Source organism: Gadus chalcogrammus, chromosome 2 (genome assembly GCF_026213295.1).
Source record: "Gadus chalcogrammus isolate NIFS_2021 chromosome 2, NIFS_Gcha_1.0, whole genome shotgun sequence".
NCBI lineage: Eukaryota > Metazoa > Chordata > Actinopteri > Gadiformes > Gadidae > Gadus > Gadus chalcogrammus.
This window is the reverse complement of record NC_079413.1, coordinates 2,007,744-2,030,798: the sequence shown is the minus strand read 5'-3', so window position 1 is coordinate 2,030,798 and position 23,055 is coordinate 2,007,744. Positions and strand designations below refer to the sequence as shown.

Below are 23,055 nucleotides of genomic sequence, written 5' to 3'. Positions count from 1 at the left end.
GGGCGGGCGCCCCTGTCTCTGGTTCTATCCGTCTCTACCTCTCTGTAGTGGAGTTAGGAGGGAGACAGATGGAGTGCTACTCCGGACCCAGCGCGGCTCCTTCAGTCCGCCCCGTTCCAGCTGCCCGATGTAAGGGCCGCCGGCCAGGGGGAACACGGAGAGAGCGGCCGCTTCTGTCCCTTCCTGCCGCAAGGGTCAACTGCTTACAGAGAGGTGCTGGCCCGCCGCGTCTGCTGCCGCAAACACTCTGCTGCCTCCCGGTGGCAGAGACGGGCATTACAGCGTCCACATGTGTTTGCGGTGACCCACGGAGGACACGTCTATCGAAATGCTACAAGTCTTCCGGATTTCTCTGAAGGACAGTCCGAAATCTCACCCGAGGAAGGAGAGTACACACAATGAAAATAAATGAAGACACTGAAAATAAGGCTTTTTTGAGACGCAAATACTGATATAAAAATACAGAGGTGGAGAAGGGTCCTTGGAGGTTTTTGCATAGATTAGAGAGTGATAGTCCCGGTGAAGTCCATCACGGCGTGGCTTTGTGACCTTGCCGTCTGTGTTGACGTGGGCAATCAATCCGTGGGGGGCTTGACAATAAGCTGTGCTCATCAGGAAGTCCCAAGGCGGCTGATCCAATCAGATGCCCTATTGGCCTTCGCCATTAACCTCTCGTTCATTTGTTACGACAGCACAACACAGACTCATTACTGGGAAAATAGGAGACGAGCAGGCCAGAGAGGCGAGGGTCGAAAAGTGTTCTGCCTCCACTGGGATAATTATATAAATGCAGAAATCCGCAACAACAGAAATAGTCTCGTCTGAGGAGTTAGCTGAAGGGCCAATAAGAACCAGACCCCTATTGTTTTGCTGTATGGATTTACACTTTCTGCCTCGTTTCTGCTCCAACGAAGCTGCTCTACGTGCAGAGAGTGTGTGTGTGTGTGTGTGTGTGTGTGTGTGTGTGTGTGTGTGTGTGTGTGTGTGTCCAACTGTGTGTGTGTGTCCAACTGTGTGTGTGTGTGTGTGTGTGTGTGTGTGTGTGTCCAACTGTGTGTGTGTGTGTGTGTGTCCAACTGTGTGTGTGTGTGTGTGTGTGTGTGTGTGTCCAACTGTGTGTGTGTGTGTGTGTGTCCAACTGTGTGTGTGTGTGTGTGTGTGTGTCCAACTGTGTGTGTGTGTGTGTGTGTGTGTGTGTGTGTGTGTGTGTGTGTGTGTGTGTGTGTGTGTGTGTGTGTGTGTGTGTGTGTGTCCAACTGTGTGTGTGTGTGTGTGTGTGTACATCGGTGTGTGTGTCGTGTGTCCGACTGTGTTTCTTTGTCTGTGTCTGTGTATGTGTGGAGTCCGCGTGTGTGCGTGTACATCGGTGTGTGGTTCGGTGTTCATTAGCAGCACAGCTGAATTATGACTAAGGTCTGGGCTGCCTCTCTTCCCAGCATGCCCCGGCGACTCCCAGAGGAAGCTTTAGAGCACATTATTGGAGCTCGGCTGTTCAGGAGCCGCACAGCTCTGTAGTCACACGTACTGTAAAGGAATCCTGCTAAGCACTAGCGCTCTCACCGCCAGTTGGTGATATTTAAATAAGCAGACGGCTCGGATCCTGGGACCGTGTGTGTGTGTGTGTGTGTGTGTGTGTGTGTGTGTGTGTGTGTGTCGAGCCACAGAGGAGTGCGGTGTGACAGTGTGCTGTCGAAACACCTCGACGCTTCCTAGAGGCTCTGCTGCCCAATGCCGCGGGTCTGTCGGGTGGACGAGTTAAACTAGGGGGGCATGAAGGGGGAGGGGGCTGTGCACTTCATTGATGAAACCCCCGGAGCATGGCGGGGGAATAGCGAGACGTTTGAAGGAGACTTCTGAGGATGCAGAGCCCCGAAAAAGGTATTTCCTTGAGCCTCTCTTGCAAAGAGCAATTATGTAAGGAACACAGAGACTGGGCTGTTTGGAACGACTGTCAAACGCTTTTCTATTATCCGGACCGCCAAAGCCAGTTACCAGCGGCCATTAAGCAAACCCAAAGGGACGCTTTTTCAGAGAGTAATCGGGCCATTACAATTCATGACTCAATCACTGCGCAGAGTCGCCAGGGGAGACACTCCCGATAAAAAGAACCTGAGGCAGGATTGGGGGGGGGGGGGGGGGGGGGCGACGCAACCAAACACCGGTACCGGGCGCCGAACAAATACCGTGGAGTCCCCCCCCCCACCCGGGACCGAGGGTCCGGCGTGAAGAGCACTGACTGCGTGTGGTCGGTCGCTGAGGGTGTGTGTGTGTGTGTGTGTGTGTGGGGGGGGGGGGGGGCGCGATGCTATCCGGTGCTAGCTTGGTGCTAATGGGCTGCTGGCTGGCGTGCGAGCGCATGGCGTCTCCCCGCGGCGGCGCCCCGGGTCGGTAGCCGGTTTGAAGTTTAATGACGCCAGCTGCCGTATCTGCCAGCTTGTGAGCGCTAACGAGCTGGCACGGCTGGCGGCGCGGGCCGCGCTCGCCGCACCTGGAAATGTAGCACGCCTTGCAGAGGGGCGGGGTGCTAGGGCGAGAGCATCGTGGATGGGGAGGGGGGGGGGGGGATACAGGGGTGTGGGGGGTGAGGGGGGGGGGGGGGGGAGCTGCCGGAGACCCGGGACGACTTGGAAGGCCCGCGTCTCTTTGAAGAGCGCCCCAATTTCCATATTTCATTACCCGCTTCTGACTGACAAGACCCAGGCAGATGCTCTATTTTCAGCTATTTAAATTTTGACCTGCTTTCCTGCCATGGATACAAGAGGAGGGAGAGAAAAAAATGTAATCCAAACATAGTTGCCAAGGACAATTTGAACTGTGGTCTGATGTTATTTTTTTATTGGTGTTGTTTTGTTTTTTTTCATCCATCAAAAGAATATTGAAGACGACAGTTTATTAGCGGTGCCCGCTCTGGTAGAAACCACAACACCAGCGTTGTGTAGCCTCTGTTCCATCCCTTAAATGTTGCCTCAAACGCCTCAAAGTGTCCATGCATAATTTGCAAAAAAAACAACAACATTGTCCATCCTGCATTAAGGTTACTTTATGAACATTTCCGAGCTATTATTTGAGTTTAATTTGTTAGAAATGGCAGAGGTGTCCAGAGCTACGAGTGAGGGAAATATGGTGTGACACTGCAGGTTTCGACTTCTGATGCTGCCTATATATGAGGCTATTTTGATTTTGGACCACTACTGGCTCGTTTCTGACCAATAGGGCAGCTCTAGATTGGTTTAGAAATATGGCTCTTTTCAGCTCTTCCTTTCCAACTCTCTCACAGAACTCATTGCAGTCCTCAGTGTCTTGCATTTCACATCAGGGAATGAGTGAGTGATTGTGTTCGTTGTTGTGTGTATACAAGGCAAGCCTTACCATTTTCGGTTTGGGTCTTCTGAAGTGGTACTCAAACACATATCCATGTCAATATGCAAAGAGACAGCAAAGGACATGCATAACTTCACTCTGACTTACAGACTGACCAGCAGCGCAAAATGTTGTTGTGGTAAATACAATGAAGGACATGTAATAACGATTTGGGTCAAATGCTCCAGTGGCACGGGGGCGTGGCTACGCGGCTACGCAACCAGATGTCAGTGGGGTGCACAGGGATTTTGGGGGGGGGGGGGGGCGCGCCTCGAGGGAGGATCAGACACAGCTGGAATAGAGGCTCCTGATTAACAGAGGTAAGCGTTTGTAAAGGCCTGTGGGTTTTTCCACGCGTCATTCGTTAACGTAAATAAATTATGTTAACAAAAATGACAGTAGGCCTACAACCACTTAGAGAAACCCTGTCCCTTGCTACAGTTCAAGACGAAGTTAAGATTTCTATGTCACTGTTTAAAACACATCAGTAAAACCCATTTCACGCCATGTGTTGTGTTGCCAAACAAGCATTTACACTTTACATGCCACCTTTGCACAGAGAATTAGCTTCAACTTACCAACATAAACTGACAGGTACGCCTGTAGACTCAAAATACGGACTTATGTATGCAAGGTTTCCTCATTAAAATATCTAAAAATGAATACCTAGTTTATGTATGTGTGCGTTGTTTACTTACATTATCCCAAATGTTATCTTCAAACCCAGATGAATCCGTCGTATTCAAGGTGACGGTGTGTTTGGTCGCCTGCGAATCCTGGGAAACAGTAAACTACTAGAGACCTAGATAAAAAATATATGTTAAGCTGATGATAATTAGGTCTTCACCAAGCAAATGCGTACGATATTTGTAACGTTATAACTCAACGATCGAAACGATCATACATTTATTTCTTTGCGATTGTTTTGAACAAGGATAACGGCATTATTTAATTTATTAACTTTATTTACAGCAGTAGATATTATTTTCTACTGCTGTAGGCCTATCTGCAATAGAGTCATCTAATGGTAATTAGTTAAGTATGACCACCCCTATGATCCCACGCCACGATGCACTCTAACCCCGTAAGTTGTTGTTCTGATCGAGTGACCCCTAGTGGTGGCGGAAGGCCCTTACACTTTTCAAGTCTGAGCACTGAAGAAATAACTGATAGGACTCAAGAGAAATGATATTCATTTCCTAATTTTCTCATCTAATTATAGACAGAAAACATAAGTTAAAATACTGAGTAAAACACCTTCCACGGATAACTATTTAATGTATTAAAATACCCAATATGATATGGTATATGGCCTACAAAGAATTTCTTTAATTTACAACTATATATGGTTTTGCTCAGTCCATCCTAAAGGAATCTCTAGAATAACAGTTATCCAAACAAAGCTTATCCAGTTTTGGTCACTGCCTCATGCGTTCCTTTATTATCAGGACAAGAGCAGGAAGTTAAACCTGCAAAAATAGAAGCACGAACAAGCAGAAGAAAAAAAAACACATCAAGTTAACTTTAAACTAATCCGTTAAAGCTACATAAGAACCAATAAACTTCTGTGGAGGATTACGTTCTCAGCGTGGGCTTCTATTCAAACATTAAGGTCTCCTTGACATTTTCTGCGGTGCATCGGCTGCTTATCCTCGTCGAATTATTCCGGAGCTGGAGGGAGGAACAGACTGTGACCCGTTGACATTTACAAACTCATCTGGCAGAGAGTGATGGCATTCTATAAGAGGAAACACGCACGCAAAAGCAAAAGAAAAAGAAAAAAAAAAGCCAGTGTTGGTCATTGCAAGTGCTTATTGCTATATTCCAGTCAATTATAGCTCAACCTTTTCGACTGTGTGCAAACGTGTCTTTCATTAATTTTTCTCGCACGAAAGTTGTGATCACAGGAAACCAACCCCGTACAACTGGCACTCGCACGGCAACAAGGCCGCACGTATTGTTGCGCATGTGCTGATAATGCGGCATTAACGCCACTAGGCTCGAACAATCGCCAGCAGAGGGCGCCATATTTCACTGGTGTTCCTGTCATGCTGCACCATACAGTTTATATTCAAAGAGTGGTGAGGCCAAAAACTAGTTATTTTACGATGGTCATATGTAAGGTCTTAAACATAGCAATATATTTTTTGAAAAAAAAACGGATTAAGATCCTAGGGTTTTGCTTCCGCAAGAGACCCAAGACTTGACCCTTGACACTACATAACCTCCCCCTCCCACCCATCTTACGCCCTTATTATTTGTATGTCCTGGCACTTAAAATAGCATGCATCGTGTAGCATCATATCCTACCTATCTTTGATGTATATGGGGAATGGGTTAACCTAACAAATGTTAGTGCTGGCACTTACCGGTAGTTCTATGAACATCTTTACTGTACCCACAGATATATTGTTCTTCCTCTTTCTGACAAATGTACTTATTGCAAGTCCCTTTGGATAAAAGCATCTGGTAATTGCCCTGAATTTAAATGTAAATGTTTTGCCCGACAGTCTGGGCAGAGGTGAACAAGCATGAAAGAAGAGAGCAGAGCTAGTGGATACAAGCTGTAAACCAATGGGTATAAAGCAGTGCATGTGCAGACGGGTTTCCCGTTTCCAAATAAGTAAATAAGCCCACTCCTCACAAAAACCAAGACAATCTGTTCCCTGTACATCGGAGATAAACCTCCTTTTTTATTCACAACCATGAGAAAGTTGAATTGATGACATGGTTCAAAAAGGTACGTGCTGAGCAAACCCAGAAGAACCAAAGAGCACCCAGTGGAACAGAAAGGCCGATAGTGAGCGGGTCGTCCCCCCCAGAGGGAATGAGGGTGAAGATGAGCGGGCGAGTATGGGGGGGGGGGGGTTGGTTGTGCAGACGGAACCGATTGGCTCGATAAAGGACCCGCCCAGCGGAGACCACGGTTGGTATTTAGAAGTCGGGTCCCTCCTTCTTCAGCGTCTTGTAGTCCATGTTCACAGCGTAGAACTGGAAGGGGATGGGAATAAAATGGTGCAAGGTAAATAGACTGCATTTATACAGCGCTTTTCTAACCAGTGGTCACTCAAAGTGCCTAACATTCACCCATTCACACACCGAAGGCGGTGTCAACCACGCAAGGCGACAGACGGCTCCTCAGAAGAAGTGAGGGGGAGGTGTCTTCGCTCAGGGACACCTTGACACTCAGGGGGAGCCGGGAATCAAACTAGCAACCGGTTACCAGCCAACCCGCTCTACCACCTGAGCTGAGCCACATGCCGAATAGAAAGCAGATGGTGTACCGATAAGATAATGAGGAAGGAAATTAACACTGGGGCTAACTAACAATATGCACAGGTAGCTCTAGGGCAGACGTTGGGGGAATAGCGTGTGAAACGGTCCCTTGTGAATCTCTTGCTCTCCATAAGATCACACATAGCCAACAAGACACTATGAACATTGGACCAACACCCGCTGCTACGGGGTGAAAGCATGGCCAGAGAACATCGGGAGAAGACCAAGTCTTTTTATTTTATGTTTTATAGAAAGGGCAGAACAGCTGGATACATACCTGTATATTATTTTAGCATTATTCTTTTTAATCCATGTAAATCAACAGACCCATAACTAGGATTTGATTTTATTTGAATAACTTACTTGGGATTTGGCTTTAATAAAAAAAAAAAAAAAAATGTATGGACTACTTTGAAAGAGTGTAATTCAACACTGGTGAAATATCCCCAGCCATGTACACTATAGGTGACCTGGTAATGATTTGAATGTGATTTGAGGAGTCCCATGCGCCAGTGAGATGAATCTCACAGCTCCGAACCAGTAACATAATCGGTCAAAACATAATCGGAATTGTGCAAAACTTTCAAGACATTCCAATTAACACCGGGTCACTGGGTGATGGATTGGGGGGGGGGGGGGGGGTGTCAGCGGAACTAACCTTCTGCTGCCTAGTTGGGTCCATTTTGGTCCATGGCTCAGGGTTGTTCTTGCGATCCCAGCTGTAGAGGGAGATGCAGTCAATACGAGTCATGCCCTCTGTGTCAGTGCATCGTTTGGAGCCATCAGTCTGTCCTGGTGTTAATGTGTTCGGCGTCCCATGCATAAAGTATTGACGCCATCTTTCCCTGAAATCAGCCTTCTCTGCATTATGAATCGTGGTGGGGGTTGGATGATTGGTGCAGGAGTGAGGGGTTGAATAATGGGTGCAGAAGTGAGGGGTTGGATGATTGGTGTAGGATTGAGGGGTTGGATGATTGGAGTAGGAGTTTGATGATTTAAGTAGGAGACTCATTATAATTGGCCGACTCATTAATTCCCTCACTCTCCACCTCAAGCTGGTGTGTGGTGAGCGTTCTGGCGCAGATTGGCTGCCGTGCATCACCCAAGTGGGTGCTACATACTGGTGGTGGTTTGTGAGGTCCCCCCTTCACTGTAAAAGCGTCTTTGAGTGTCTAGAAAAGCGCTATATAAATTCAATCCATTATCATCATTATGATTGGTGTAGGAGAGAGGTCGGCAGGCCTACCTGACATGGGGGCCCATGCCAAGACGAGCCAGGTACATCATGGACATGACAGCGCCTCCACCGATGAAAAAGAAGAGGGGGATAAGCTGTGGGAAAGGATATAAAGTGCATAAGAACGATTAATAACAATTAAAATCAGTCACAAGGTGCCAAACTTTAAACCTAGCCCCCTAAAGTACAAGAAAACCAAGTCCCTGAATAATCAAGGAAGAAACTTCCGAGATGCAACGCTGAGTGGGTGATCGCTCGGACATAACACGCAAAACTGTTTAAAGTGATATTTAGTTGTTAAAAAATTACATTTATACAACCACCCAAGTACACGTTATACAATAACGTCCGTAAGAGAATTAAATAGAAGGTTCTCGTAGGTCGACGTCACCCTTGTCCTCGTCTCACCTCTCTCGTCCTTGAGTGTCAGATACAACCATGTGTCTTGCGCATTTAAAATTGAACTTTAAAAATGTAAAAAGTGGACATCTGTTTGTTTACACGAAATAATACAAACGTGGGAAAAATGTGAGACTTGTGTCAGGGTCGGCACGCAGCCTGTCAGTTAGCATCCCGGTGGCTAACCAGCGGCTACTGCGGTCAATCCCTGAACACATAGCGTACAGTCCTACATGCTCCCTCTGCCATTTAGGAGTTTCTGACACGTCCAATTGAACGATTCGACACTTTAATTCATATAAATAATCCGAGATGCAATTGTAGAAGTCCTTAAGTGAACGGGTCATGTTTTGACCTCTAGCTAGCCAGGTAGCCTCGACGCTAGCGTCGGGCGCGGTTCTAAAGCCTCCCTAGCGAGGGTCGTTTGTCAAATAAAGACTTCATTTTAGTCTACATTCATTAAAGGTATTTTACTTGCAAACTATACTCACCGCCGGATGGCTCCTAAGCTGCTTGCTGACTGTGGCCAACATATTTGCTGTCCTTGTTACCTCTCCCAATATGTACAATAACACGATTTGCACCTGTAATGGCTGGTCTATGTACCACTACGGCAGAGGGGCAGGGTCAAAAGGAAAAGCGCGAAACGTAAAAAGAATCTATTCAAGCCATTTGCGTCCCTAGTGGTTAAAAAATCCAACCAGTTTGACGCATGTACCCAGCACTGAAGGTGCAATGATGTGTACGTGTGCTCTATAGGGGTTCAGAAATACTTGATGGTGTCCCCTATTAATAATTCCGTTATCTGCAAATATTTTCATAATTTAATTGTTAAAACCTTCTATCAGAATTGTAAGAACGAGAATCCTCAAACAATTTATATAATGGAATTACATAGCATTTACGCCTATAAGATCGGCTCCAACGCCCTGAAAATAGGCCGACTATCATTGGGTCTCGTAGTAGCTGTCAAATCTCGACATGAAAGCAGGCGTCACTGTTTGACATGAATAAATACAGTACAATCCACTGAAGAAAACAATTGCAATGGCTGGATTAAAATAAGAAAATTTCCCTTTTATGATTGTTTTCTTTTTTTCACATGAAATGTCAAACTAATTTAACATCAACAATGCACATGACACAAGGGTACATTCAATGATGGCCTTTATAAATTGCAATCTACTTTCAACTTAAAATATGTTATATCGATTTTCAGGGACTATTTATTGGTGAAAACTCCTTCAATGTTTTTCAGAAGCTCTTTCTGTCAATGTGAACGTTAAGAAAAATGAATAAATGTAAACCAGGTATTGTCTAAATAAAAAATTCACCAGGTAAACGTGTTGGCTGATGTTTCCTTAGCAGTGTTTTAAACAGCATCCATTCATCCTGAAGGAAACACTGGGAGGCAACATCAACAAGGACCCCATTTTCTGTTCCATCTTGGTTCTCCCCCAGTACTTAGTGTTCTACTCTGCATGATTCCATGAGATTGTGAGAATTGTAGACACCACTGGGCTTACCCTCGTACAAGTTTCTTTTCACATATTGCAAGTACAGACACAGCAATAGGGCGGAGTTGAAATATATATTTCTTCATTACAATTAGGTTGCACATAAAACCTGTCAAGAGCCGGTTAGAGGAACATAGAGGAAATAGATGATTCTTAACAGAAAATAATGAACCATTTGGTGCTGGATGTGTGATTCTGGCTACTAAGGTCCATTTGTCCTGAAATGTTGCCTTCCACGTTCTGCAGATGCTCTTCAGTGCGTTGGCTTTCTCGGGGTCTTGCCAAACTTTGAATCCAAGCCAAGACCTTGAAAATGAAGCAAGACGTGGTTAGGAGGTTATAAAGGAGACCATGCATGCAAGTGCTTGTTATTTGTTCCTATAAACATCATTACTGTACCAACAGCGATATATTGTTTTTTCTTTCTTCTGACAACTGAACAATTGCAGGTCTCTTTGGATAGAAGCTTCTGCTAAATGACCTGAATGTAAAACTAAATGCACGGCACCTTAGGAATTCTGGATTGAGCTATGTACGTGTGAAATAAAAAAAGGTATATATATATATATATAAAAAAAATGTTTTTACAAGGAATCGTTCACCATCTACCAATAAAATGACATCAAAGTAGGCAAGTAACATGCTCTGGATGAATCCCTAAGGTTCAGCTAAACCAGACGGTGTGAGCCTCTCGGCACCGCGGTCATAACGCCTGTACGCCGCGAGTCTCCTCACCAAGGAACACCAGCAGCGTGCCCACCCACTGCATGGACGTGATGACGTTGCCGAACAGCAGCACGGAGCCGAGGATGGTGAAGAACTTGCGGGTGGTGGTGATGATGGAGCAGGTGAGCGGGCCGAAGCTCACCACCGTCATGAAGATGAAGGTCTGTTGTGGAGGAACGGAAAACACAAATGAAGAAATTAGGTGGAGGAAAACAAGACTTATCTCAGGAAGTCTGCGTCTTGATCATAGACCATTGCTTACAGATTATACATCAGCATTCATGGATGGATTTACCTGGCCCAACGCGCTGGTCAATCCAAACAGGAGAATGTTGTAGAAGATGCTGGAGTGACGTTCGGTGAAACTCAGGAACTCCCAAATCTCCCCGGTCCACAACACCACTGCAAGTAGTAGAGCGAGCGAGCGAGTGAGTATCATATCATCCGCTTCAATCAGAAGTGGCAAATTTAAACCTCGCAATAAGAACCGCCACTACACCCCCCCCCCCCCCCCCCCCCCCTCATCACAAATGCTGCTCTACAATGCAGGCTTTTACTGAGGATTTCTACACCATTATCACCGCGTGTTCCTAAATCTGATTGGTGCAGGCATAGGGCACAGTGGGGATACAACCAAACAACGCAGAAGAAAACCCCTCGTTGGATACCAAACCCAGCAGGAGTAGACCCACCTAGTCCCAGCACCAACGTGGACCACAGGTTGATGTTGAGCATCATGTGGTAGGCGCTGGTCTGGAAGCGAGTCCTCATGTGATCCTGAAACACGCCCGTCAGCCCGTCCATGGTCAGGGAGAGCAGCTTCAGCGGAAACAAAAAAGCACAGCAGACGGTGACAAGAGCGCCAAGGCTGCACATTTAACGATGCGCCGATGAGCGCCGACGGTGCGGAAGGAAAGGAACACGGCTCGCTAACCAACAACATGCAAAGGTAGCGCTAGGGCAGGCGTTGGGGGAACAGCAAGTGAAACGGTCCCTCGTGAATCTCTTGCACACATAGCCAACCAGGCACCCTACCTCTCTCCACGTGAGCCGGCGGTAAGATAAAAAAACGGAAGGCAACGGAAATGTAGGTCAATAAAGTCTGGGGTCACACCCACCAGCAGGATCTCGCCGAACCCAAAGAGGTGCTCGTCCGTGGAAGCGCCCCCTTTGTTGGGCTTGTAGAGGAACAGCGCCACGCCGCTGACAATCAGAAGCACACACAGGTACTTGGCCATGGGATACCTCTTCCTGAGTATCGTCACGCCCAGGATCATCACTGAAGGGAGACACGGTGCGAAATGACAGATTTGAAGGGAAAAGGGGAATTTTTTAATCGATGTCTCTGCTAGGCAGATTTCCCCATGGCCTCTGTGTCAGGGAACCTTGAGGGAGGGGTGTGTGTGTGTGTGTGTGTGTGTGTGTGTGTGTGTGTGTGTGTGTGTGTGTGTGTGTGTGTGTGTGTGTGTGTGTGTGTGTGTGTGTGTGTGTGTGTGTGTGTGTGTGTGTGTCCAGGTAGATAACTAATCTGAGAAGAAACGTCCTGATACTAACGAAGGAAAGGACACGGTGACGTAATCCAGCACAAGTTGGCACATGCATCGGTGCCATGTGAAATAACAAGGACACAAATTTGAAGTTATGAAACCAAGTTATTGCTTTATGACTCAGAATTTAAATTAAAGAGACTGAGAGCGAGACAGAGAGAGGGAAAGAGAGAACGAGAGCGAAAGGATGAGAGAGACACTTACCAGGTATAGGCTTGCAGGACTTCCCCAACACCTGTTTGAAATCACATATTGTATTAGCAAAGACTACAACGAGTCCTGGCCAGCTCCATTGGATCCCCACGCCGTGTCTATTTGGAGGACACACGCACCTGTGTAGGGTAGTTGACATACTGCAGAGCGGAGTTACTGGAAACCATGGCTCCCAGATAAGAGAGTGAGCAAAGGCCATAGAGCCAGCTCTTAGTGTGGTCTGCCCGGGAGCCCTCGAAAAACTGGATCACTGACGAAGAGAAGACGTAAAAAAAAATACAAATAAAACAAGACCCAATCAAATAATAAATATATATTTAATTGTATAGTGTTAAGAGTTGTAGTAGTCACATTAAAGCACACCTTAGTGGTGGGGAAGCCTTTTGAGACTTTTAAGTATACGTTTAAGTATACTTACAGATCCGGGCAAAAATAGCGTTGATGATGCACTGAATGAAGACCAGTGTCTGTGCAAATCGAAAGCTCTCCTTCTTCTCCCCGTGTCCATATTCCCCTCGAGTGCTGCATCAAAAGAATAACTCAATTCCGTTAACAATGAGTCGGTTGAACACAGGTAGCTGTTGGGTAGCAGCGTTTGAGGTAAGTATTAAACAAAAGGACGAACACACAGTTGTGTAATAATTTAACACACAAAGAGACCGTTGCTTGGATAGGACTGTAAAGCAGTGTTGTAACCCGAAACGGCCGCGGTCCATCTAGGGACTGAGGCATGAGCATGCCATCTGAGTCTTAACATTTAGACACCTTTCACGATTACATATTATTCAATATAGACACCTTACATGCAGAATGTATTCAAGAAATCGTGTATTGTAAATCCAGTCAGTGCGTCCAACCATACAACCCGGTGCAGAATCAGTTTTATTAATGCTACATACTGATACTGATAATGAAATGTACCAACATATGGCAGGGAGCTTATCAATACTCACATAGTCTCTTGTAGTATACCATAATAGAAATAACAGACGAAGACCCCGAGGAAGCACACGATGAACCGTAAGCGCTCATTCTGCAGCACTGCCGAGGCACCGGACTTGTCTCCCTTCCCTGCAGCCATGCTGTCACTCAGTCCGGGTATGGACACCGATACCGTCCCGCTGCCTGCGCCCCTCGGCACCGCGTCCCGCTCCACTATAGCCGATGTCACGAACACGGATATCCCCCGGTTTACCACCGACACACAATGACAATCTGGTAGGAGTCAGCACCTCAGACAGCCACTCATCCCGTTTTCATCAATCCCGATCACTATACCCCAAATCGTACCATAGGGTTTATTGCGTTGCATATAAACTATTAAGGCATTATGAATCAAATACCATTTTTTCGGACCAACATTTGGATTAGAGTTCCGTCTAAGCAGCTCTACGTCATCGTTGTGAACCCCGACATCACGTGGGATCGGTTGTGTTTTTATTGAAGGAAATGCGAAGAAAGGGCGTCAAAGCTGGAATGGGGAAGGACCCCGAGACGGCGAGGAGCCCGCACTGAGGGCCTGGCCCGAGTGACAGTTAAAACCGGAGACTGGGTCTATATTTTATTATATACAATAGTTACACTTACACATCCCTTGTTCTCTAGACAAACTGGACGGAAAGGTGTTGGTAATTGGGATTAAATAATGTTGTGCTTTGGTTATATGAAACGGCAGTGTAAAGGCTACTATAAGCTCGTTTGATGGCCCCACGTTAGAACGTTGCGTGGGCTTAAAATGTGGAGAAATGTCACTGGTCCAAATACGACAAAAGATAACCGTTTCTGGCCAATCAGAGAGCCTGGAGTGTAAAGGAGGGCGGAGCATCACAAACAAATACAAAATACACGTGTCAGGTACAGGATGACAACAATGACGAGCAGCTGTATCGATTGGCCATCACACTTTTCTGACAAATTTTAGAATCAATAACTCATTTTTGGTTTTATTTGAAGAATAATGTAACAATGAAAACAAATTCATATTAATATGAATAACCATCCTTCCTTCAGAAAAAACAAAGATTAACAAATGACACATTTTCATTGTACAGCTGCTCGAATATTGGCATTGTTTGAAAACGTGTTCAAAGAAAGTGTTGCATAGGATTAAACTGAAGACAACAGTCATTATCGATATGATCAACGGTACTCACATAGCACTTAAATGCGGAATTCGAACAAGACTACCAGCAAACATGTGGAACTAATGCACCTGTGATAGAAAAACCGATGCTAGGTGGCACTGACGATTTAAGTGGCTAATCCAAACACAATATCATTGCATTCCTATAAGCTAGTTAATATGGATCGGCAAATACAATCTTGCGCAGGCCACTGTAAAGAAGCCATAGCCGGTTTGCCTTGAAATGTACAACTCTGCCAAGAGACAACTAGAAACAATGAAAGGGTGAACACAGAACAGAACCCAGTAACTAAAGAGCCTCCTTGTTATCCGAGTACAAAATAGGCCCAACCAGCTTCCTTAGCTTCAGAGAAATTGTTTAAAAAAAACAAAGAAACAAGAGAAACAAACGACGTCAATAAAAACAGCTTCTTTGAAAGTACAATAAATGCATCAAGTAATTATACCCGTCACTCAACGGTGAGGGCATCGAAACATACTTTATCAATTGTGTCTGAACATACCATGTGAAGATAGTTATTGTACGTTCTTTAAGTGCTTTAGGTATTGTGTTTAATCTTACCTAATATGCAGCAAAAACAATATTAAAAAGAGGCATTATCAGAATGCTGTTTCCTTTTTTTACATCTAGCGAAATGATATTGCAATACTCTTGTTTTATTTTCTTCTGTTACAAAGAAACCCCCTTGTAAGAAATGCAGTAATATGAAACAAGCACTCTTCTTCATCTCCTCCTGGACAGAAGGACTTCATCCACGAGTCTCATGACCATTAGTTTGGGGGGGGGGGGGGGGGGATACTGGGATCACACCAGTAACGATCCAACGAAAGGCGTCTCAAAGAACCAAGCAGCCAGATAAAAAAATAACAAAAAACACAACTGAGGTAATAATGTCCTTGGACACTTAACACTAGATCTACGAACTAAGTGGAACTGACGCACAACTTTAGAAAATGATTTTTGTCGCAGGTCATCGTGCACACGGCGGTCGGAGCGATCGCGGCGTGACGACGACTGATGGACACACGCGGGTGTGTTGAAATAAAAATAATATAAAAGAAGCATTCGGGGTCTTCGCTTCCTGCTCGTCGTCCTCCCACCGGCCAGGGGGACCGTGTAAGGGGCCCAGACGCGAGAGGGGCGGGCGGGCGGGCGGGCGGTCTCCGGTGGCAGCCCTACTGCAGACCCAGCTGCGTGGTGGTGGGCGAGGCGACCGGACCGGGGCAGCCGGAGACGGGGGACACCGTCAGGCCCCGGAAGAGGAGATCCATGGAGGGCAGCAGGGGCTTGAGGAGGCTGACGGGGCAGAAGGCAGAGCCACCGTGGGGGGTGAAGTTGACCTTGTTGGGGTCGGGGCAGCTGGCTTGTGCGACGGGCTCCCCCGTTGACGCAGACCTGGTGACGGAGGGATGGAGAGAGAGTGGGAGTCGGAGGAGGGGGGAGAGAGAGGGGGAGGGAGAGAAGGAGGGAGAGAGAAGGGAAGGAGAAGGGGAGAGGAGGAGGAGGAGGGAGAGGGAGGAAGAGGGAGAGACCAGGGTCATTTCAGGATGCGAACACCCACCTATCAAGGATAATATCATGATAATCCTTTTTTAAATGCAATTTCAATTACGTGCAATAACGCTCACTTTCTACTGACTTTTACTGTTTGTCCGCTCTGTGGTTTGTCAATTGTGCGGCCAGTCTGACCGACTTTGTGAGCTACTTGATACCTGGTTTCCCCAAAGGGGACGGATAAGGTATCTCTCCCTCTAATCCCGGTCTTGTGACTCACGTGGCCTCGTCGCAGGCGCGGACTCGCTCGCAGCCCTCGGGGGGCTGCCTCTGGAAGGAGTAGGTCTTGTAGACGTGGGGCGACGAGGAGGGCTTCAGTAGGGTCAGGTCCAGGTCGAACGGGGGCGGCGGGGAGGTGGACACGGAGGGCCGGGGGTTCTCGCCTTCTGCGGGATCTAAAAAAAAAAAAAAGAGGACACAGGCTCCAGTGAGTCAGGAAAAGCCGCACGACGCAGAAAAACAAACACGCCCGTCAGGGTGGGGGGGGAGGAGGCGGCTCTCTGACCTGGCTTGGCCCGGGCGCCGGGGGAGTGGGCCGGGGACAGGAGGGAGGGGTCGATGGGACAGGGGGAGTGCTGGGGGGAGAGCAGTGAGGGGTCCAGGGCACAGGGGGAGGGGGACGGGGACAGCGAGGGGTCCATGGGGGTGGGGGAGGGCTCGCTCTGGGACCCGCTGCTGCACCGAAGGGCGGGGACCGGCGCCCGGTGCCCGTCCGGGATGTCCAGGATCTGGGGAGGAACGGGAGGGAGAGAGGGAGAGAGGGGTGAGGCGCGGAGCAGGAGGTCACATGACACCATGTGTGAAAGGAGGACGGAGGGGGGGGAGGGGGGGGGGGACGAGTGACAGGAGTCCCACCGGAGTCAGGGTCCGGAAGCGGACGGACGTCGGTTCTTTACCTGCTCGTCCGACTTCTCAGACACAAACACCTCCTCCAGCTCCAGGTTCAGTCCTTCCACGCTGCGACGCATCCTGGAGGCCAGCCTGTTGAGCGGGATGGTCTGGAGAGAACACGTAAACACATATTAAAAGGAGAAGTAGTGACGCGATTACAATTAACGGAGAAGTAGTGACACATATCCTGTTAAAGGGGAAGTAGTTGGACGGAATAAAAAACATGGGGCCCAAATGAAGTTAGCAAATGCACCGACTATTTCTGTGTAGCAAAGTGAATTCCGATAATCAAGGGACACACCCCTATGTAAGGGTTTCATTTGTCAATAATATGACAATAACAACGATCACACTATATTATTTAAGATCTATACACAGAATGTGCCCTTGATTTAAATGGCATGTCCAGTTTCCGTGTACAGTGGTTGTGGTGGTAAGAGTACAATTAAATACAATCCAGTGTGTTTCTCCATGTCTCCCCACGGATATGGGGTGGTGAGCGTGGGGGGGGTGGGGGGTACCTGTGTGATGCCCGCTGCCTGGCCGGCGAGAGGGGGGTGGTTGTGCTGGTGGTGCTGGCAGCCCACGCTGGGGGCAACATGACGGGAGCGCTTCTGCAGCTGATGCCTCAGTTTGGCCACCTGGTGGCAGCGTAGAGGGGAGAGGGGAGTGAGAGCTGGGCCTCACTGAGGACGGAGCCAACATTTTCAAAATGGAGGTCCAAATGAAACGGGGAAAAAAATAAGAAATAACCAAAATAATCATAAGAGTAGCAAAGACGGTAACAAAAGACCCGCAGAAAGAACATGATGGGAGAGGTTTTGGTACTAGGTGTACCGGTGGGCACTGTTAAAGGTTGAGCAAACGAGTAGAACTCGTGTGTTCGTAGAGAACCACTTTGAGTCGCTTGCCTCTCTCAGGTGCTCCGCGCTGCCCCAGGACGCCGACCGCTTGTGCCCCCCCAGGGGCCTCTTCGCAGGGGCGTCTTCGGACCAGGCACTGGGGGTCTGGGAGGGAGGGAGACACAAGGTCAGCACACCGGGGAGGCGACAGCTACGAATCCCAAACCAAAAAGCAGAATCGACCCTATAGAGGGTACAGATCAGTCATTATGTGTAGCTCGTTGATCCTCAATAGAAACTGGATTCATGTGGACCCTTTCAACACGGATCAGAAACAAGGTCAACAAAAGTTTATGTACTTCAAAAGATTTCCATTTGAATTGAAAACCACGAGACAAATGAGAAAATCAAAAACAAATGCAAACATGTTAGACGTAGAGCGTTGGATTTGGGGGCGGGTGGGGGGGGGTGAAGGCAACTTGACTCTCTGGAGTGAAGCTACTTTGAATATACGCCTGAAAAACCGTTCATACAGCTGCTGTCAACACCTGTCCCAACAGCTGGGCAAAGAACAGCAACAAGAGACTTCCCTTTATCTAGAACACACACACACACACACACACACACACACACACACACACACACACACACACACACACACACACACACACACACACACACACACACACACACACACACACACACACACACACACACACACACACACACACACAAACACACTAACACACAGTTTCAAGGTGAATTAAAGTTGTTATTCAAATGTGACCGCGGAAGGCCACACACACACACCATCGGGGAACGCTCATACCGACTTCCTGGCATGGCCTCTGGATCTCCGCTCCTTGGGGGGGGCCCGGCTGGCCAAGACCGGCTTGGGAACACCCTCTCCGGGAACAGAACCAGAACCAGCCGGATTCATCGCAGACGACGCCAGACGGGGTCACGTCTGGACCACATGCTCCCCAAACACAACCATAACCGTGTGTTCCGGTATTGCCCTCGTCCTGATTATCGCTCGTCTCTCCGCAAACACACACACACTCTCTTTGACAAAGACTAGGCCTCTTCACGCAGCGACTGAGGAGCCATGAGTGGCTCGCAGCCTCGCAGTACACCGGGCGGTTGTCGTCCTCCCCCAACCCCCCCATCCCCCCACCCCCCAACCCCAACCCCACCATCGACACCTTGCTTGGGCCTCGCTGGCGCGCCCGATATAGCCTCCGCATCCAACGCCAGGCGTGTGCTCACCGCTCGGGCATTTCTGCCTCCACCAGTCAGCGTGGGAGGACGGTGCTGGGTGGGGGGGGGGGGCTGGCACACGATACTAGGCCATCTTGTGCCTGGCTAAATGAGTATGAGAGGAGGGGCGTGGTGGCGAGGGGTGCCGGGCGGGTGTTGAGTTACGGCCTCCGCCAGCGTAAACACCGGGGCCCCCGGGGCCCCCGCTGTCGGAGGGAGCGCCACGCGTTACATAATGAAGGACGGGGGCGCCGGGCTCACGTACCGAACACGGGCCCCAATCCATCCCAAAACCTCCGTGCGTGCTCATGACACTGTAACGCAGCCTTGAGTGGGAGAAAGGCGCTATTTAAAATAAACATGATTATTAAACACCTAACGTGGCGATCCGAGGCGTACAAGTTACCAGAACACATCCTGTAGTGTTGTCTAAATGGGTCTGATAATCTTCCCTGATCATCTCCGAGTGCACGCTGTGTGTGTCACAGCTTCGAGATAAGAGTGTCGATTTCCCTGATAACCCGTAAGAAGGAGGTGACAGGATTTACCGGTTATATTGCTATGTTCATCAGAAGGATCCACTATCAAACTATGTTTATTAGTTACTGCCACTGAAATAAATAAAGAGATGTGAATGATGGCCGTCCTGGAGGTGACTTGGGGGGGGGGGGGGGTTGCTTAAGAGGCCGTGGTGGAGTGAAGCTGCGGTCATTGGAAGAAAGAAAAGAGGAACTGGCCTGCGGTGGGATGAGGGTTAAAGGTGCTGGGAAGAGTGGTGTGTGTGTGTGTGTGTGTGTGTGTGTGTGTGTGTGTGTGTGTGTGTGTGTGTGTGTGTGTGTGTGTGTGTGTGTGTGTGTGTGTGTGTGTGTGTGTGTGTGTGTGTGTGTGTGTGTGTGTGTGTGTGTGTGTGTGTGTGTGTGTGTGTCTCTCTAAGAGGGGAAGCCACTGCGTTGGGGGGAGGGGGGGGGGGGGGGGATGGGATGCCAGTATAATGAGGTCAGAAGGGGTCCGTTTTTGACAATGGAGGCGGAGGTCTGTGTGGCCGAGGAGGCTGGCGAGGTTCGCTGGGGGGGCCTGGCTGCACCAGCGCTGGGTAGACACACTGGGGGGGGGGGGGGGGGGGGGGGGGGGTTGTGGTCGTGGTGGTGGTTGGAGCAGCACAGAGCCAAGAGAACAAAAACAAGCGTTTCCAGTCGGCTGCTTCCCACTCGGAGCGTTGGGCCTCGAGCCACCGGACACCTGCCGAGCCGAGCCGCTCTCCACATTACCATCTGCAGCCCAGAGACACACACTGGCCCCCGGCCCGGCCCGGGCCCGCCGTGGTGGTGGGGCACAAACAACCAGCAGGCCCTGGTCCACACAGTGCACTGCTTATGGAGAATGACTACTGCCATGAGAAGCGCCATTCGATCCTCAAACCAAGAAAACTGTACCATAGGAGTAGTGAATGAGTAACGCGAGTGAGATACTGAAGAATGAGTTGAAAATATTAAAAGGTTCAGTGTATAGAATTTAGCAGAACGGAATTGGCCAAGTTTAAATTAATGTTCATAAAATGAGTTATAATAATGTTATACAAAATTTGATATGCGTCACATACATACTGTACATACATAACAATTCCAAGTGTTGTGTACACCCAAGGCAGTTTTTTAAAGTCACACACTCACCTAATTTAATCAAATTAGAATGAGAATCTAGAATTAGCATTAGAGTAGCCCGGAACAGACAAACATCTCTAGAGAGGACACGTTCTTAATCAAAAATCCCTGTTTTACTTGTAAGCTATGACCTATATAGTTTTACAGACTAAATACCGCAACCCAATTCATAGGAACCTCATCTCTTGACGCATGGCTTCTCGTTGAAGTTGTGGTGGGAGATGACGAGATAAAGGCTACTCCATAAAAGAGACACTTGAAACGTGTATGGACAGAGCACTCTGCTGCACAATACAAGACTTTGGCTTCATCGTTGCCACTCCACCACACCACTGCTCTTCATCACAAAATGTTATAACCCCACAATATCATGTATGACAGCAAAACGCCCATCTGCTGCCTCTCTGGTCCTCTGAGTAGAGGAGAGTCCTTCCTACCTGGTGGCCTGGTTATGGGACTGAGAAGGTGAGAGTCCTTCCTACCTGTGTGGCCTTGTTATGGGCCTGAGAAGAGGAGGGACCTTCCTACCTGTGTGGCCTTGTAGGGCATTGAGAAGGAGAGCCTACCTGTGTGGCCTTGTCATGGGCACTGAGAAGGAGAGCCTACCTGTGTGGCCTTGTCATGGGCGCAGGTGATGGTGGGACTCTCTGCGTCCTTGGGCCACTGGCCCTGCATGTAGGGGCCCACGATGGCGTCCAGAGACACTGTGCGGCGGATGGAGGGTCTTGGAGGGTGGGACACAATCAATAGGCTGTCGGCTGGTGGAGACAGACACAGAACACATCCGGGTCAGGGGTTGGTTCCTGTTGAGTTGCAGCATTTCGTGTTGGATGGCCGTTTGACCCTCATAGGCTACTGTTTTGAATAATTGTCAACCCATTCAGTTTTTGTCCCCCTCCCCCCCCCCCCACCCAGAATTGAAAGGCCTCACAAAATGACTTCCAGAATACTGTTTATTCTGGTTTACTCTGTGTGTCTGTGTGTCAGTGTGTGTGTATATTGCAAGACATTGTCATCTTTAGCCAAAAAAGGGCCCATGCTGTCTAGCCAACAGTGAAACATTCTGCATGCCAACACATCTGCTTGTACAAGCGTACACTTGCATATACAAGCACATGTTCCCACACATATGCATGCGCACACAATGCAATACACGATACAACACTGCAAAGACAATGAGCCTTTTAAACAGAGCGTCGGGATGGGATGGCACATGCAACACGGATACAAGGTCAGAGTGCAAAGGGTTGATTGGGTGTCCAACAGCACCTCATGGTTCAGCCCAGCTCTGGCCACTATGCTACGGGGCTAGGGTTAACAGGCTGAATTTGTGGGCAGAGTAGATTCTTGGCATGTTTCACACTCAACCCCGTGTTTTCAAAGCCCATCAAAAACCACAGCAGAAGTATTTTTCCTGTATTCCTTATTGATAAAAATATGCAACTTTATCCTAGAACTATTGCAAGAGGAAAATACTCATCAAAAGGGTATGTGTGCCACCAAAAGTGAGGATATGCCAAGAACTGCAGGGTGTCGAGGTGGTAGTAAACCATTTTAGGAAAATATCCAGTTGAAAAGGTTATCATGATGGATCCATGATGTGGGCATGCGCATGAGTAGGAATGGGGGAAGGGGTTATTGCTGGTGTATTGAGTATGTGGTACCAAATGGCACATGTATCTCACCATTTAATGATCTGCCATTTAAAAAAATGTATGATGTTTGATGCAGTTTATGATGATGGTGAATGAATGAATGAATTATAAACCAATCTGCTTTTCAAAATGAAACGAGCACACTTTCTGCAAGTGTAACACCCGACACACACACGCACACACACCAAATGGTATTCACGTTGGGATGATATGAATGCATATTTACCCGTCTTGGTGTCTTTAGAGAGGTGTGCTCTCTTGTGAAGCTGGAATGGTACTGTGGCTCTCAGGGGTAAGCTAGGGTTGCCTGGCCAAGGCGCTCCGCCTCTGCACGACATCCTACCGCTGCTTCACAACGTGTCTCCCCGGACCGCAAGCTTCACCAAGCGATCAAAGTGTCTCTAAGTGTGTAAAAACGAGCCCTGGGCCCTTATGGAGAAGATGGCGTACACCCACAGGCTTTTGGGCTGACAAAACTATTCCCAAAAACAGGATGGTCTCTCGAGTTAGCCAGCCAGACTTCTCTTTTGTGTCATGTTTCTTAAGATCCTAACTTCAGATCCGACAGCCAAGTGTCCCGAAGCTAGCAGGTTTCAAATGGTATCGCATCCTTACGACTAAAAGAGTGTGATCACACCTATTTAAACTAACTTTTCATGAGTGCTCCGGCAGTGCGCCTGTCTGAAACATGACAACACAACAGCACAACCTGTGCAGCTCTCTCGTGTACTATATCATTCTCAAGGCGACACCAAGGACAGAATCTCCCTGTG

The 23,055-nt window shown here is 48.1% G+C and overlaps 3 protein-coding genes across 3 annotated transcripts; all 3 read right to left on the bottom strand.

Moving 5' to 3' along the window:
* Nucleotides 1-6,214: 6,214 nt before the first annotated feature.
* ndufa4a (NDUFA4 mitochondrial complex associated a) lies at nucleotides 6,215-8,894 on the bottom strand. The gene is made up of 4 exons (XM_056611882.1): nucleotides 8,764-8,894; nucleotides 7,883-7,968; nucleotides 7,295-7,355; nucleotides 6,215-6,351 (listed from the first exon to the last, which is right to left on the bottom strand). Exons 1-4 carry the CDS (start codon nucleotides 8,803-8,805, stop codon nucleotides 6,295-6,297), a joined length of 246 nt encoding a protein of 81 aa, XP_056467857.1. The 5' UTR covers nucleotides 8,806-8,894; the 3' UTR covers nucleotides 6,215-6,294.
* Nucleotides 8,895-9,087: 193 nt separating this feature from the next.
* On the bottom strand, nucleotides 9,088-13,691 carry slc35b1 (solute carrier family 35 member B1). Its single transcript, XM_056611871.1, has 9 exons — nucleotides 13,229-13,691; nucleotides 12,694-12,797; nucleotides 12,395-12,525; nucleotides 12,267-12,297; nucleotides 11,634-11,794; nucleotides 11,208-11,334; nucleotides 10,811-10,917; nucleotides 10,525-10,678; nucleotides 9,088-10,095 (listed from the first exon to the last, which is right to left on the bottom strand). The coding sequence occupies exons 1-9, from the start codon at nucleotides 13,354-13,356 to the stop codon at nucleotides 10,043-10,045; spliced, it is 996 nt and encodes a 331-aa protein (XP_056467846.1). The 5' UTR covers nucleotides 13,357-13,691; the 3' UTR covers nucleotides 9,088-10,042.
* Nucleotides 13,692-13,790: 99 nt separating this feature from the next.
* On the bottom strand, nucleotides 13,791-22,991 carry fam117aa (family with sequence similarity 117 member Aa). Its single transcript, XM_056611858.1, has 8 exons — nucleotides 22,509-22,991; nucleotides 21,234-21,385; nucleotides 17,776-17,871; nucleotides 17,386-17,505; nucleotides 16,870-16,971; nucleotides 16,479-16,701; nucleotides 16,194-16,368; nucleotides 13,791-15,814 (listed from the first exon to the last, which is right to left on the bottom strand). The coding sequence occupies exons 1-8, from the start codon at nucleotides 22,618-22,620 to the stop codon at nucleotides 15,595-15,597; spliced, it is 1,200 nt and encodes a 399-aa protein (XP_056467833.1). The 5' UTR covers nucleotides 22,621-22,991; the 3' UTR covers nucleotides 13,791-15,594.
* Between the last annotated feature and the right edge of the window lie 64 nt (nucleotides 22,992-23,055).